This window comes from Lemur catta, chromosome 17 (genome assembly GCF_020740605.2).
Source record: "Lemur catta isolate mLemCat1 chromosome 17, mLemCat1.pri, whole genome shotgun sequence".
NCBI lineage: Eukaryota > Metazoa > Chordata > Mammalia > Primates > Lemuridae > Lemur > Lemur catta.
In genome coordinates this window covers 50,784,532-50,800,851 of record NC_059144.1, presented here as the reverse complement: position 1 = coordinate 50,800,851, position 16,320 = coordinate 50,784,532, and the positions used below count along the sequence as shown (strand labels likewise).

Genomic DNA, 16,320 nt, shown 5'->3' with positions numbered 1-16,320 from the left:
CAGGACCGTCTCCACCTCAGCGGGGCAAATTCTTCCAGACCAGTCCCAGGGCAGGCAGGTCTGTTCTCTAAGCACCGGGACCTGCGACCCTGCCCCACCCACATGGAGCTGGGACGGGGGCGCCCACCTCCCCCTCAGGGGGAAGGGGGCGGGACCCCGAGACAGAGGGCGGCTGCCCGGGTTAGCGCCTTTTCCTCCCCAGAAGCGCAGCCAGGGCCTGGGCCCCCCACCGGGTGCTTCCCGGGACAGCGGCCCCTCTCCTGAACCACCGGCGACCAGAGACTTGTGATTTCCGAGCTGCAAACGCTACCGCGGGGTGGGGGTGCAGACAGCCAGCTCCATGGGGCGCCCCCTCCAGCGGGGCTGGGGACGGGCCGGGGTCAGACCGCGGGGACCCCCCAGACGCAGGCAGCGATCACGGGGTCCCCAGCGCCGGCTCGGCACGCACCGAGCTGGGGAGGGCAAGGAAACTTTACCCCGCGCGGGGCCAAGCACGGCCTCCCCCTGCCCCTCCTCCCCCTCCTCGGCTCCGTCCTCCCCCCTCCCCTCCCCTCCCCCTCCCCCTCCGCCCAGCCGGCTGCAGGCGGGCAGGGCCGGGCGGGGCCGCGCCACCGAGCCCACAGCCCCGCGCTCCGGCCCCGCCGCGCCGCGCCCGGGCGGAGCTGCGAGCCGGGCGTGCGGGCGAAGCGGCCCGCGAGGCGGGGGCATGAAGTTGGGCGCGCGCGGGCCTCGGAGCGAGGGCGCGGCGGAGACGGGAGCCGCCCGCATCTAGAGCCCGCGAGGTGCGTGCGCCATGGAGCTCGGGGGCCCCGGGGCGCCGCCGCCACCGCTGCCGCCGCTGCTGCTGCTTCTGGGGGCCGGCCTCCTGCCTGGTAAGTTTCGGGGCGCTGGGAGGCCCCTGTCGCCCCGATCCCGGTCCCGGCAGCCCCGGGCGCTCGGAGCCAGAGCGGGGAGAGGCTCCTGACTGCGGTCCCGGCCACGGGTGTGCGCAACGGGGCGGCCGCGGAGGCTCCCCCACCCCGGGGACGCACAGGCTGCCTTCGGGGAGGGCTGAGCCTGGCGAGGAAGGAGTTAACCCGCCGCTAATGGGGGAGAGGGGGCTTGGCGGCCGAGGGGGAGTTCCAGCTGCTAATTCAGGAGCTGGACCCAGAAGCCCAACTTGGGTAGCGGTGGGGCCCATTTCGCCCTTTCCCCACCGGCCACATCTCCCTGAAGACCCCCTTGCCTGCGTCCAGCCTAGATCAGAGGGGTGGCCCCTGCCCTGGGAGGCCCCCACCCGGCCTTTTCTGCTCCCCCAGGCTCAGACGGGGAAGTTCCGGCTCTGCCCCTCATCTGAGCCACCACCCAGAGCCCCCACCTCTGTCAGGGGCTGTGAGGGGGAATTTAACCCCTGGGCCTCCCCAGGGCGGAAGGGGCTGCACCATACTGGCCAAAGGGCCCAGGAACAGCAAGGTCAGGTGGGGCTCTGGGCTGGAAGTTGGGGTCCCGGGGGTCTGGGACTGATCCCCCCAAGGTCCTGTCTCTGGGGTCTCTCTTCATGCTCCCCAACCACCCTGGGTGGTGCAGCCCCAGGGGAGGCAGGGAGGTGGTCAGACCCCGTGGGGAGGTGCTGATGGGACACAGATGCTGTGCAGGCAGTGAGTGGAGGGCGCACTCTTTCTGTCCCCGAACGTGGAGCCGGGGCTCTGAGGGTGCTGGGCCCGTGGTCAGGCTCTGCCTTACGCCCCCTCAGGAATCAGAGGATGGCTTCGCAGGGTCATCGGCCACAGGACACAGGCGCTCTCAGCGGCCCCTTGGTGGCTGGACCCTCATTCCCCTCCCTCCATGGCCCTGCCGGGGCCCCCGCACCCTCTGCCCTGTGCTGGCTGCTGGAGGTGCAGCCCTTCCCGTGGAGGTCACTGGCCGATGTGCCCACAGCAGTGCCGGTCGGATCAGTGGCCCGGTTTCCAGGGGGCTAGGAGGGACTGCGCTGGCCCGAGGTGCCTGGAAAGCCTTCCCAGAGGCAGTTCCGTTTGCACCCCGGGGTAGAGGGGAAACTGAGGCCAGGATGGGGCAGAGAAGGCCACGGGGTGGGGGTGCCTGGTCCTGGGGCAGAGGTGGGAGGCAGTGAGGTGGCTGCGTGTGGCTGGCGTGAGGCTGGGGGCAGCCTGGGTGGCAGCCGTCCCGCCCTCGGCCAAGCGCTTGCCTGCCTCCCCGGCAGTGGGCAGCCACGTGGAGACCCGTGTGCACGCGGAGGAACGGCTCCTGAAGAGGCTTTTCTCCGGCTACAATAAGTGGTCGCGGCCGGTGGCCAACATCTCGGACGTGGTCCTCGTCCGCTTCGGCCTGTCCATTGCACAGCTCATCGACGTGGTAGGTGGGGCCTCGGCCGTCCCCCGGGGACTGAGGTCACCAGAAGGGGGCTCGGTGTCTGGGAAGGAGCCCGAATGCCAGCGGCTGGGGATGGGCACTGCCAGCTCCGGCCCCACTGAGCCCCAGCAAAGGATAATCTGTGTCCCAGCCCGGCCCTGCCCTCCCCCCAACCCCCCGCCCGAAATAAAAATCTCACGAGTGGCTGGATTCTCAGCAGTGAGTCAGGCTCCTTCAAAAGCAAAGAACAGAAGATGCCTCCGAGGCCGGAGGGCAGAGGGCGGAGGGCAGGGGGCAGTGCCGTGGCTGGTGAGCAGCAGGGTGTGGGGCTTTTGTGTGGCAGCTGGGCAGGGCAGCTCCAAGTGCCCCGGACGCACCCCTGAGCTCGGGCCTGTCCCAGAGGTCTCTCGTCTCCTGATCTGGGGTTCGGGGTCTGGGCGAGTCTCGGACAGGTGCTGTGTGCCTGAAGTGTTTACCTGCCTGGGAACAGGCCTGGGAAGCTGCTGGGAGGACTTGGGGGTCCAGCCGGAGGCCCCTGCAGCGTGGGCCAGTGTTTGAGGAGCCCCGGGTAGGGGTAGGAATGGGGAGACAGCGCACGGCCCAGAGAACCAGCTTCGGGAAGCTGGGCCTGTGCACAGTGGCGATGATTGCCTGCCGACCCAGAGCCTGAACCAGCCGCACCAAAATCGAATCCCGCCCTCCCCGCCCTCTGCTCAGGGCTGGAAGACAAAGCCCCAGCTGGTCCCCCAGGGGCTGTGTCTTTGGAGGGCCCCGGTGAGGGGCAGTGGGGGCAGTTCTGTTTCCTGGCCAGCCTCAGTCACTCCAGTTAGGGTGGGACCATCCTTTGGGGTCCCCCCGCCGTGGTTCACAGCCTGGGGGGGCCTGCTCTCAGAGTGTGGGCTCCAGCCTGGCTGGGAGGGAGGGGGGAGGTGTGGCCTCTGGGGGCCGGGGCTGGAAGGGCTGGATTCGTCCACACCAGGCCCAGCCAGCTCAGCCCTGCTGTCCAGTCCCAGCTCCCTGGTCCAGGGAGGAGCCCAAATCTGGGCAGGGGATTTGTCCAGCCCCCGAGGCCCAGCCCACACCCTGCCAGGACCTCAGCTTGGGTCTGCCGGCAGGGGAGGAGCCGTGGTCCCTGGGAATGCCTCTGTGGGAGCGCTGCATCCGGGCTGGGTGGCCCTGGCCGCCCTGTGTTCTCGCCTAGGAAATGGGCGGGAGCTGCTTCCCCGTCCCTGGCTGTGGGGGCTACATCCAGGGGCTTTGGCAGGCGGGGGCTGTGCGAGGACACTTGGTCAGCCGCCAACCCAGAGCCACCACCCAGCCCGCCACCCTCAGGTGTCCTGGAACTGGCCCTGGAGTGACTCCTGTAGTGTCCCTGGCTGGGGCCCAGCCACAAGACAACGCAAGACGGTCAGGCCTCACCAACCCTGCTGAGGTTTGCAAACACGGTGTGGGGTGGTGGCTGGCAGAGGCGGCCGCTGGCGGCTGTTCAAGGCTCCGGGTCTGCTACACCGACGCCCGCGGCCTCTGTGAGCTCACGGGGGCTCGCTCCGCTGCCCCCGCACTGCTGCGGTTCCCCCGTTCGCCCGGAGCACACCCAGTGCCAAGATCCGTGAGGGCCCTGGGGCAGCTCCCAGCCCTGCTCTCTGCCCTGGAGCTGGCTGAAGACACACGTGAACATGCACATGCGTGAGTTGATGGCTCTGAGGTGCTGGCCCACGCATGGCTGCGCCTGTGGGGGAAACGGCATGTGTCCCACTCTGCCCGTCCCACCAGCAGCTGGAATCTGGCTGCCCCCACCTTGGTGCCTGGCCCACCTGTGTCCGCTCTGCCAGCTTGCGTGCTCACAGCAGAGGTGCCAGCTGTCACCGGGTGTCTGTCCAGGAGGGGGTCCCGTGCTGCGGGTGAGTTCATGCCCCGGCATGGCTGCCACAGAGCCGTAGGAAACCGCTGGGTTTCCCGACCCGCCGGGGCTGAGTCCTCCTGAAGCGTCCCAACATGCTTCCGTGGAGACGTGTCCCGTGGGACTGAGGTCTCACAGGGACAAGGTCGTGAGGCAGCACAGGGCCAGGCAGCTGGTGACCTGCCTGGGGGGCTCGGCTGGTGGCAGGACCTCGGGCGGGGCCTGGGGCACTTGGTGGATGCCGCTGCTGCCCACACGGGTGGGGCCTGTTCCTGGGGAGCCAGCGGGGGCGGAGCCGAGGGCTGGGCCTGGGGACAGGAGTGCAGCGCCCACCCTTCCCGTGTGAGCCTCCAAGACACTTGTCCCGCTTGACAACTGTCATCTATTTGGCTTGTAGCTTCTCTGAGGGAGCTTTTGTCCCTGTTTGGGCTGAAGAGAAAGTTGGGCCATGAGTTGGGGGAAGCACCCTGCCAGGATGCTGCCCCCACCGTCCCAGACCCCCTTGCAGCAGGGGGACAGCCCCACCCCTTTACAACAAAGGCACCTGCTCCCCGAGGGCACCTGCGCTCCCCAGGCTGGGCGGGGAGGGCCCTGCCCCTGGGTGCCTGGGGACAGGGTGTGGCTGTGGCTTCCTGTCCCCAAGGACCCTGCACCCTGCATGGAGCCCCATCAGGATTATGAGGGCTGATCCCTCTCCAGCCCAGCTAACAGGGTGGGGACACGGGGAGGGGGTGGAGTGAGAAGGGACGCCCAGGGTGGGCAGAGCAGCCCGGACAGTGAGCAGCTGGGGTCTCCCAGCCCCACCTGCCCTGGCCACAAGGCTCAGGTCCTGCCAGGAGGGGGGCAATGTGGCCAGGGGCCTCTCTGGCCAGCAGGGGGGCTTGCAGGAGGGAGCAGGTGCGGATCACCTGGGGGCCAGGTGTGCCGAGGGGCTGGGCGGGAGGCGGCAGGAGGGTGGAAGCCCTCAAGGGGGTCCAGAACGGAGGTCCTAGGAGCAGCCTGGAGCTCCCTGTCCCCCACCTCACTGTCCTTGAAGGCAGCTGAACCTGCCCAGCTTCCTTCTGGAGGGGCTTGGGGACTTTTGTCCCCATGTCCCCGGGTCCCCTCAGGGCCTGCCCCTCAGGGCTTGGTTACCTCCGGGGATGAGGCTCTCACTCCCTCCTGAGGTGGCCGGGTTCGTCCAGCCTGGCCCATCCTCATGCTGGCGGCTGGGGACAAGGAGAGGGAGGGCGGGGAGATGTCCTGTCCTGGGGTCACACCCTCCGTTCTCGTCTGTGCCTAGGATGAGAAGAACCAGATGATGACCACGAACGTGTGGGTGAAGCAGGTGAGTGGGGGGTGCTGCCCTGTCCCGCCCTCCCCCGGCCCTCAGCCTCCCCTTCCCCCTCACGGAAACCCCCCACGCAGGAGTGGTACGACTACAAGCTGCGCTGGGACCCCGCCGACTACGAGAACGTCACCTCCATCCGCATCCCCTCGGAGCTCATCTGGCGGCCAGACATCGTGCTCTACAACAAGTGAGTCGGTGGGCGGAAGGAGCAAGGGGAGAGGGGGCCTCGGGGTGTCTGAGGAGGGAGGGCCAAGGGTGTTCTGGGGCTGAGGTCCAGAGCCTTAGGGGGTGCTGTCCCTGCCTGGATGGGCCTCGGGCACAGGGGTGCTGTCCCTGCCTGGTTGGGCCTCGGGCACAGGGGTGCTGTCCCTGCCTGGACGGGCCTCGGGCACAGGGGTGCTGTCCCTGCCTGGACGGGCCTCGGGCACAGGGGTGCTGTCCCTGCCTGGACGGGCCTCGGGCACAGGGGTGCTGTCCCTGCCTGGACGGGCCTCGGGCACAGGGGTGCTGTCCCTGCCTGGTTGGGCCTCGGGCACAGGGGTGCTGTCCCTGCCTGGACGGGCCTCGGGCACAGGGGTGCTGTCCCTGCCTGGTTGGGCCTCGGGCACAGGGGTGCTGTCCCTGCCTGGTTGGGCCTTGGACACAGGGGTGCTGTCCCTGCCTGGTTGGGCCTCGGGCACATGTGGCTCTCCCGGCAATGACCGGCCCTTAGGGCTGGAGTGGTTTTCACAGTTGGCCCCATGGTGGGCACATTCCCCCCACGCATGGCCATCAGGCTCTGGGGGAACAGTGTGGCTGCAGGGTGCTCTGGGGGGCATGAGGAAGCCCCCAGGATGGCCGCCCCCAGGTCAGGACGGCCAGTCCCTTGCTCCAGGACAGACGTCGCACCAGGCCGGCCGCTCGGCCGCTCCCGGGCACACAAAGCCTCGGCTCAGCCAGGCCCATCTCGGCTCCTGGGGAGCTTGGCTGGAGCACAGTTTCTGTGCTCGGAAGCCAGAGTGGCCTGTCCAGGGATTGGCCAGCGTCCTCCACCTTGCCCTCCCGGGGATGACTTTGCCAGCATCCCTGGCCAGTCCCAAGCCCGGGACAGCCAGCTCTCGGTGCTGAATCCACCCGGGCGGGGCGGGCGGGGCGGGGCTGCGTCTCCTCGGCGCTCACAAAGCGAATGAAGGGACGCCCCTCCTCCCCGACCGCCAGCTGCCCACGGCCCCCCCAGGCCCCAGGGCGTCCTCCTGACCTACAAATGCTCCCGCTTGATGAGGAACGATGGGGCTGCTCTTGCAGCGTAATTGATTGTAGTAATGGCGGCAGGAAGAGCCTCCGCCCGAGAAGGGGGTTCCCGAGTGGCTCTCCAGGGCGCATCAGCGGGGCGGCCAGTGGTCTTCCCGCGGGACAGGCTCTCTCATCCCCTGCAAGCCACCCAGTCTCAGTCGGGGGCCCTGGAAGTCTTCCCAGCAGGCCAGACTGCCCCCCCTCCAGGGCCTAGCACTGAGCCCCCCAGGAGGCCTTTTTGACCCATAAGAACGTGTGTGTTTCAGGGAGAACTGCGAACTCTCTGGGTGGCGGGGGGCCGGGCCGCTGAGACACTCTGGGAGCCGGTCCACAGCCCCCAGGACCACAGGGCAGGACACCCGGGCCCCCTGGCCTCCTCCCTGCAGGGCCTGTGGGAGGTGGTGGGGTGGACCCGGCTTCTCTGCAGGCCTGGGGGTGGCGCCGAGGCCCCTGGGCAGGACCTGGGGCTGGGAGGACCCTGGAGCAGCAGCTGGTGCTGGTGTCCGGCCAGAGCCACCCGGGAGGCTCCTTGCCCCGCCGGGTCCTGGCCACACCGTGTGGGCCCCACCAGCCCATTTGTGGACGTGGAAGGTCCCAGAGCCAGGACGGGGAGGAGGCTGGACCCCGCTCTGCCACCCGAGACCTTCTCTTTCCTCAGGAGGCATTCAGGGTGGGCACGAGATGCCGCATTGCTTAGAAGCATGTCTGTGCCAACGCAGGGTCCAGACAGGAGCCCGGGGGAGGAGCCCCACGGCAGCCCTCGGCCTCCTCGAGGCTCCCCAGAGGGCGTCTGGGCCAGGTGTGGGGCAGGGAGGGTGGTGGCGGTGCGCTGGGGTGAAGCGTGCGCTGGGAGGAGACTGACCGTCCCGACCCGTCCGTGTGGGCGAAGGGTCCCGGTGCGGGTCCCTCCTTGGGGCTGGAGGGGCATGTGCTGCCCTGGAAGCAAAGCCCCGGAACATTCCCCCTTCCTGGGGTGGGAGTCAGCCGAGGGCCAACCCGAGGGCCTTGCCCGGAGTGGCCTGGGCCTCGCCAGCCCTGATCGGAGCCTCAGGCGTCCTCTGCCGAGTGTTTGCTGAACGGAGAGCTCCCCCCTGCCACGGGAGAACTTGTGCCTCAGAGGGCCAAGGCTTTGATTTGGGGGAGGTGGGGCTGGGGGTCCTCATTCCGCACGACTGAAACAGGCGTGGCCGTGCAGTGAGGCGTGGGCCCAGCACCAGTCAACTGGGAGGGGCAGCGGCCAGCCTGGCCACCCCTCCTTGCCCCTGTGGCCCGGGGTCCTCATCCTCTGCGTGCGGGGAGGTGGCCTCTAAGCCCGTGGGGCACGTGGTGGAAGTCAGGGTGAGGGGTCCCCATGGCAGCCGGGGAGCTGCTCGGAGGCGCAGGTGCCTGGGGACACCATGGGCCGTGAGGAAGAGCCAGGGGGCTGGCCGGGGTCCCAGCTCCACCCACAGGTGCCAGCAGTCACTGCATAGGGATGTCCCACCTGCCGTGTGTCAGGCGTGGCATGGGCCTCTTCCGTGTCCTCTGACCCACTTGCTGTCCCCAGCTCAGGGAGAACAGACCAAGCCACACAACAGGTGAGTGTTGACCTGGGGCCAGTGCCCAGGCCCGTGTGTCCCTGTGCTCAGCCCCGAGACCAGCGGTGTCCCCAGGCAAGGCTGCTGGCCTTTCTATGCTCGCCCATGACACGGGGCCACAGTCAAGGTGTGTGTCTGACGCCCTCCCTTCTGCCTCTCCCTGCCCAGCGCGGACGGGGACTTTGCGGTCACCCACCTGACCAAGGCCCACCTGTTCCACGACGGGCGGGTGCAGTGGACGCCGCCGGCCATCTACAAGAGCTCCTGCAGCATCGACGTCACCTTCTTCCCCTTCGACCAGCAGAACTGCACCATGAAGTTCGGCTCCTGGACCTACGACAAGGCCAAGATCGACCTGGTGAACATGCACAGCCGCGTGGACCAGCTGGACTTCTGGGAGAGCGGCGAGTGGGTCATCGTGGACGCGGTGGGCACCTACAACACCAGGAAGTACGAGTGCTGCGCCGAGGTCTACCCCGACATCACCTACGCCTTCGTCATCCGGCGGCTGCCGCTGTTCTACACGGTGAACCTCATCATCCCCTGCCTGCTCATCTCCTGCCTCACCGTGCTGGTCTTCTACCTGCCGTCCGACTGCGGCGAGAAGGTCACGCTGTGCATCTCCGTGCTCCTGTCGCTCACCGTCTTCCTGCTGCTCATCACCGAGATCATCCCGTCCACCTCGCTGGTCATCCCGCTCATCGGCGAGTACCTGCTCTTCACCATGATCTTCGTCACCCTGTCCATCGTCATCACCGTCTTCGTGCTCAACGTGCACCACCGCTCGCCGCGCACCCACACCATGCCCGCCTGGGTGCGCAGGGTCTTCCTGGACATCGTGCCCCGCCTGCTGCTCATGAAGCGGCCGTCCGCGGTCAAGGACAACTGCCGGCGGCTCATCGAGTCCATGCACAAGATGGCCAGCGCCCCGCGCCCCTGGCCCGGGCCCGAGGGGGAGCCCCCTGTCCTGGGCACCCACAGCCAGGGCCCGCCGCCCTCCCCGACCTGCCGCGCCCCCCCGGACACGCCCACCGGCCCGGAGCCTGCCTGCGAGTCGCCCTCTGACCCCCTCCCCACTCTGCAGCCCACCGAGGCCGAGAAGCCCGGCCCCGGCCCCCGCCCCCGCCCCTGCCCACCCCAGGGCACCCAGGCCCCAGGGCTCACCAAAGCCAGGTCCCTCAGTGTCCAGCACGTGTCCCGCCGCAGCGAAGCCGTGGAGAGCGGCGGCCGCTGCCGGTCTCGGAGCATCCAGTACTGCGTCCCCCGAGACGACGCTGCCTTCCAGGCTGAGGGCCAAGCGGCCAGCCCCCCGGCCTCCCGCAGGGCTCACTCAGCCGAGCTGCCGCCCCCAGGCCAGCCCTCTCCGTGCAAGTGCACCTGCAGGAAGGAGCCACCCACAGCATCCCCAGAGGCCACGCTGAAAGCCCGCGGCGTCAGAGCACCACCCCTGCCCCTGTCGCCGGCGCTGACGCGGGCGGTCGAGGGCGTCCAGTACATTGCAGACCACCTGAAGGCGGAAGACACAGACTTCTCGGTGAGTCCCTGCTCCCTGCTCCGGGAGGGGCCCGGCCCACAGGAGCCAGCGGGTCACTGTTGCTGGAGTAACCCGGGAGCCGGGGCCCCGCCCTCGGGCTGCTGGGGTTTGGGGTGCGCAGCTCGGCTCCCGCAGCCTCTTCCCGAGCGGTGCAGTCCCTGGGCTGAGTGGGGGCAGGTGGCCCACAGTGGCCAGAGGGGCGTGGATGGTGCTGCCTCCCCTCCAAGTGCCAGGACACGGTGAGCCTCAGGGGCTGGTAGCGGGAGGGTCCCCAGCGCCACGTCACAAGGTCTTCCTTGGGGCATCCTGGGGGCCACTGGGGGCTCCCGCCCGGCGAAGCCACCTCCCCTATAGGAGCACAGCCCTCCCCGGGGCCCCGGGACCAGGAGAGCAAAGACGTGATGGGGCTGGTGGTCTCCAAGGCCTGGGAGGAGGAGAGACCGGGCAGGGACACTGCCCCACCCCTGGCAGCGCCTCGGCCGAGCTGGGGGGAGGAGCTGGGGAGCCGCAGGGCGAGGCACCGGCCCAGGGCGTGTGGACCCCAGAGAGCCGGTTCTCCCAGCAAGTGCGGTGGGTGCTGGGCCAGCCCACCTGCTACCCACCCCTCACACCCAGGGTCAGCAAGACAAAGGCCTTAGGGACAGTGCTGTCCCTCTGCTCCGTCCTACCCGTCACACAGAGGGGGTCACACGGGCTCTTGGGGTCACACCCCCAGTCAGCCGGGCCCTTGAGGGTCCAGGAGGGCTGGGTGGGCATTTGGGGTTCCACCCGTGAGGGGTGGTCCAGGTCGCTGGGCTGTTGTAGCTGCCTGACCTCGGGCCTCTGCAGTCACTGGTCCTGGCCGTCTGCCTCCCCTCGGCCGGTGCCTGTCACTGTCCCACCTGACCCTCATCTTGTCCCTGGCTCCTGTGTCCCCGAGGACTGACCCTCTCTGAAGGGGCCAGAGCCCCCGCCGTTTGACGGCCTGGGGGGGCTCCTGCTCACACCCCGAGAAGGGGGGTCTCGCCCCTCACGATCACCCCACTGCATCCCGGGAGGCTGCGAAGCCATTCTGCAGGTTTCTGGAACGTTCAGGGTCTCAGAGACCAGGCTGGGAGAAGCTCTGGGATGCGTTTTGCCACAGCCCGCAGCCGAGGAGGCTGTGAGAGGGGCTGAGGCTGGCGGATGCTTGTACAAGTTCAATCAAAATTGTAACAAAACCCGGCTGCAGCCTGTGTCCGTCAGCACAGCCGTCCTGGGGCCGCCTTTCTCTGCCTGGCGGGTTCCGGGTCGCGAGGCCGGCCGTGGGGACAGCAGGGAGGCTTTGGTCCATGCCACGTTTCATCTCCGGAGGCGGAACTGGCGGCAGAGCGGGGAACCAAAGGCAAACTGGAGAATGAGGCCCAGGCGGCTGCGCTGCCTTCCTGGGCGAGAGTCCCAGCTGGGACTTTCTATTTATAAGTGCCAGGTTTCCCCTAAATAAACAGGCCATTTGGGTTCAAAACCACCAGGACACCTGTGATGACTTTAAAGAATCCGAGCAGATGTCCCCAAAGCGGGAGAGCGAAGCTCTGCCCCTGGCGCCAGCCTGCAGGGCCCTCTGGTCCCTCAGCGGCCTGAGCCCCGGCTGGCCACGTCCTCGGCGGGTCACTCACACGTCCACGGGCTTCAGACCCAGGACGCCCCCCACGGCCCGTCCTGAAGGCAGCGCTGATGGAGCCTGGGGCGCAGTCGAGGGCCTTGGGGACAACTGCTGGCCCGTCCACACAGGACAGCCGGGGAGCCAGGGGCTGTGGGGGCAGGAGGCACTTCCCGCGTGCCTGGCCTTCTGGAAGCCTCCGCCCGCAGGGGTCACGGGGGCAGTGCCCTGAGTCAGGCCCAGGTGGGGGCAGGAGGAGGACCTGGAGCTGTGCTGGGATCCGCCGTCCCAGCCCGTATGTGACCGTGGGCCTGCCCCGAGCCACTCCGTGTCCCTGTGCGTGAACAGACTGTCCAGGTGCAGGTCAGCGTGTGACCGCGGGTGGCGGATGTGCTTGGAGAGCGTCTTAACCCCGGCCTCCGGCCCTGCACCCGGGGCCTCGCCTGCTGTGGGCCGGGTGTGGGGCTTCTCCAGGGCAGCCGGGCCCCACTGCCCCCTGCAGAGCCGAGTGGACTTGGCCTCCGCGGTGCCGCCGGCTCCGCACCGAGGGCAGAGTCCACGGGGAGGTGCCTGGGCCCTGCGGCCTCACAGGGACACTCACCTCCCGGGGTGGGGTACACTCGCGGAATCCTGGCTCCTGCCGTGGCCCGGCGGCTGCTTGGGCCACTGCGGGAGCTCTGCCCAGTCTGCATTCCAGAATTCTCCACACAGATGCCTTAGATGGCGCATGCGGGCCAGCCTTAGCGCCTCCCCCCACCCCTGCCACGCCCTGTGGTGCTGATGTTGCCCCACCCCCCTCACGGCTGCTCTGGCGTCATCAGCTGCACAGGTGTTTCCTGCCCCTCCTCCGCCCACCACCTGGGCACAGGTGTGCCGGGTGGCCTGCATTCAGGTCAGGGTCGAGAGGGCAAGAGGGCGAGAGGGCGGGCAGCGAGAACATGCCCCCGCAGCACCAGTTCCAGAAGGTTCTCTGGCTGCCCGGGAGGCGGAGTGTGTGCAGGGCGTGACCTGTGTCTGCTTGCAGGTGAAGGAGGACTGGAAGTACGTGGCCATGGTGATCGACCGCATCTTCCTGTGGATGTTCGTCATCGTCTGCCTGCTGGGGACCGTGGGCCTCTTCCTGCCGCCCTGGCTGGCCGGCATGATCTAGGCCAGCCAGGCCCCTGCGCCGGCGCCCGCAGGACCCGGCAGCGTCCTCGGTGGTGGGCCCGGGGCTGCGCTGGCTCCTCCCTGGACTCTGAGGGGCCGAGTGTGCCCCCGTCGCCCGCGTCTGCCGTAAGGCGGCCCCAGGGAGGGACGTGGCCTCCTGGGGAGACGCAGCGTGGGCACTGGCGCCGGCTGGGCTGTGGCCCGTGGACGTTGTTTCTGCCCACAGGGCAGTGTCACCGGCCGCATCCTGCCCAGGTTCTCCAGAGCCCGTGACACCCTGATCTCCCGGCCTGCAGATGGGCCGCTGTCCCCGGCTCTCGGCAGGTGACTGACCCAGCGGGGCCCGGCCGTCCCGGGACCCAGAGACCTCCGGTCCTTCCCGCCCCAAATGCCCCTCCCCTGGCTGGGGCCCGGCCCCCACCCCACACCTGGCCGGCCAGTTCCCCCCACCCTCGGGCTGCCCTCTGACCCCATCAAGTCAAGTCAGCGACCCTCATCTCATGCCAGGAGTTTTTGTTTGGGGGTAAGTTAGTGAGGACCCAAGTTTCATGCCCGAGGGGCTCTGAAGAAGGGGGCTGTGTGGATCTGGCCTCCTGGGAGGAAAATTGGGTGGCAGGTGCCACACGGGGGAGGGGACGCCAGCGTCATGGGGGGCTGTGGCAGGTAGCAAGTGCCAAGTGCTTCGTGGGGCCCAGAGGCCCACCAGGCCCCGTGGGCACTCGTATTCTGTGGTTTCGCAGGGCCGTGGGGACCCCAGGCAGTGCCAGGCCCTGGCTCTGGGCTCCCCTTGGGGCTCCCCCTGGTACCCTGTGGGTTTCTGCCCCTGCGCACAGCCCAGGAGAACCTCTCTGGGGCTCCAGATAGACTCGAGGAAGGACTTCCTGCCCGGTAGCCGTGGGGGGGCCTGAAGATAGCTTCCCTGGAGACGCAGGGACCCTCGGGCCAGGAAGCCCCCAAGAACGCTGTGGGGGGAACAGCTCATCCTCCCGGGGCCAGCAGAGCCGCAGGCAGTGGAGGAGGCCAGGGGTGTTGGGGTGTGGGCCTGGAGACAGAGTGCCTGCGGCCCCCCCATGTCCCACGGGGTGGGCACCTGATTCCAAGAATCCAGAGGAAACTCCCGACTGAGTGGCCCAAATCCCGTCTCTCCCCATACCCGCCCAGCGCGGATTCCGGAGCTGGGTCTGCTTCCACTGGGTAGGGCCTGGGGCTCGAGGTGCTTGGGGGAGTCAATGAATAACTCCATGCCCTCGGAGCCGGACGCACCGCGAGTGCCCCCTGGATGCTGTCACCATGGAGGTCCCTTCACTGGTCCGCAGGGCCCGTGCCGTGCGGTGAGGAGACGCTCGCAGCTGCTGCTCACCCGTCCTGGGCGCCTGAGAAAGGGACCCTAGTGGAGGCTCTGGTGCCCAGGAGTGGTTCAGAGACTCCGGTGCCAATCCCGGGTGGCCCCAGCCTGTCCCATGTCCCCAGGGCATTCGGGGCCCATCTGCTGAGCCTGGATCTGCCCCTGGCTGCCAGCCTGGGAGAGACCTCAGGTGGCCAAGTCCACCCAGGGCTGCAGGGCCCAGCGGGGCCTCCGGGCGACAGACGGGATTTCAGAGAAGCACCTGCATCCGCCTCGCGGAGCGGCTCCGGCTACCGGCTGTGCGGGGCGGCCGCGGGGGTTCCTTTCTGGGTCAGGAGGACTCGGAGGGGCCGGGCGCTCCTGCGGGGGGCAGCTGCTTGGCGGGGTGAAGAGTTCTTCCCCTTTCTTGCGTTTTGTGGGCGTTTTTTGAGGTTCAGAAAAATGTCAGAATCCAAAAAAAGCACAATGACCGCACTGAGTTAGCCAGACAGTGCTGTGGGCACCGTGGCTCCAACGCTGCTTTTCTAAATTGAGGTAGAATCTCCGCGTGGCAAAACCTGTGGTCTTAGGCCTCAGTGGGTTCTAATAAGTGGGGACCCCACGGATCCAAGACCCCACTGGAGGGGTAAGACGCCGCCAGGACGCCCCCGGGCCCTCCCGCCTGCACCCTGGCCCTGCGGTGGCAGCTCTGGCCTGGTCACCGGACTGGCCCTGTCGGTCCCACCGCGCTGGCGGAGTCAGGCCATCACGTCCGCACTCCGGCTTCTCTCACGACACGTGTGTTGTTGTGGCTCATCCGTGGTACTGTGCGTGTCAGTAGTTCATCGCTGTTTGTTCGTGTGTTTCAAATCGCTGCGCAGTGTTCTGTCTGAATAAACTGAAACACTATTACCGTCACCTGTCCAGGGACTGTGTCCAGTTTTGGTCATTAAGGATGAAGGTGCTTGCGTGTGCGTGTGTGTGCGTGCAGGCGTATGTGGGCGTCTGTTCTCACTTCTCTGCATTAATCGTATTTCTTTTTTCTGTGTATGGTGCTGTTCTGACGTCTTGCGGGTGGACAGCCTGCCTGGGGCCCACCTTTCCTGGGCAGACCCCCCCGGGCTGTGCCCTGCTCGGCACCAGGCAGCTGAGGCCGTGGGCGTGACGGTCGCTCCCGCTGCTCACCCTACCTGCGACCGGGCCCGGCGGGGCTTCCCTCGCCCCTTCTGTCTCCTGTAGCTCCCGTGTGGCTCTGCCGGGGTGATGCGCCCCTCCTGGGGGTGCACTAACGTCCTTCAGTGGCATCGGCCCCTGGCGTTGTCACCCGGCCCCTACAACGCAAGGCCGGCCCGGAGCACCGTGGGGCGCACACCTGTCGAGGGCTGCGTGGTGGTCGGTGCCCATGGGGACAGGCAACGTCACCGTTCCCACGGTGGCTGTGCGCTTTCCCTCCGCACCACAGATGCGTGCAAGCCGGTCACCCCACGTCCTCGGCCGCCCTGGGGTCACGGGCCCAGCTCAGCCTCACACAGCCGCTTGTGGGTTTCTCGCTACGGCCACAGACCAGAGACCTCACGTCTGGCCTTCTGTGGGAACTGTTTGCTGGTGCCGGGCGACGTGCCCAGTGTGCACAGACTCATGCAGTGATATACGCAGCTTTTATTCCGGCATCTTCTGTTTTCATCTGCAGAAGATGCTGGTCGCAACCCACCAAAGTGGCCTCCTGACTCTCCGCCGGACGCACACGGCCTCGGGTGCTGCCCAGCCGTGGGGTCGCCCGCCCGCGGGTTTTATTCGGTCTTAGGAGATAAAGTCCAAGTGCCTTCCCTGCGGGCACGTGTTTACACTCCTGACTGCAGACGGAGCCGTCGCCGTAATCCTGCTGACATTTGCTGGCATTTGCCTGGCGGGGCGATGCACACAGCGCCCACGAGCCCTGACTGAGCGCGGCTGCACAGCCAGCACCGAGGAGCCCCTGCCGGTCCCGCCAGCCGCGACCCCTGCCCAGAGGGAAGCTGACGCCTGTGACCTGCTCTGCCTGGCCGTGGCCCACGCAGGGTGTGGCTTCCTTCCCCACCTGCGTCCCAGCTGCGTTGTTTGCCGCCCGCAGTGTGGCTCTGTGGGCTCCCGCTGTGGGCACACGCACCTGCCCAGGACTCCCTCCTTGCACGGACCCTCTTCCTGCTCTCCCCTGACCCAGAACTCAGCACAGGCGCCAGGGAAGGCTCCAGACCCGCCCTGCGAGGCAGGGGTGATGGCGGCGACAC

At 68.1% G+C, this 16,320-nt stretch overlaps 1 protein-coding gene across 1 annotated transcript; it reads left to right on the top strand.

The window, feature by feature from the left end:
- The first annotated feature begins 621 nt into the window (after positions 1 to 621).
- CHRNA4 (cholinergic receptor nicotinic alpha 4 subunit) lies at positions 622 to 13,006 on the top strand. Its single transcript, XM_045529358.1, has 6 exons — positions 622 to 872; positions 2,201 to 2,352; positions 5,532 to 5,576; positions 5,657 to 5,766; positions 8,597 to 9,962; positions 12,605 to 13,006. The coding sequence occupies exons 1-6, from the start codon at positions 794 to 796 to the stop codon at positions 12,728 to 12,730; spliced, it is 1,878 nt and encodes a 625-aa protein (XP_045385314.1). The 5' UTR covers positions 622 to 793; the 3' UTR covers positions 12,731 to 13,006.
- The last annotated feature ends 3,314 nt before the right edge of the window (positions 13,007 to 16,320 follow it).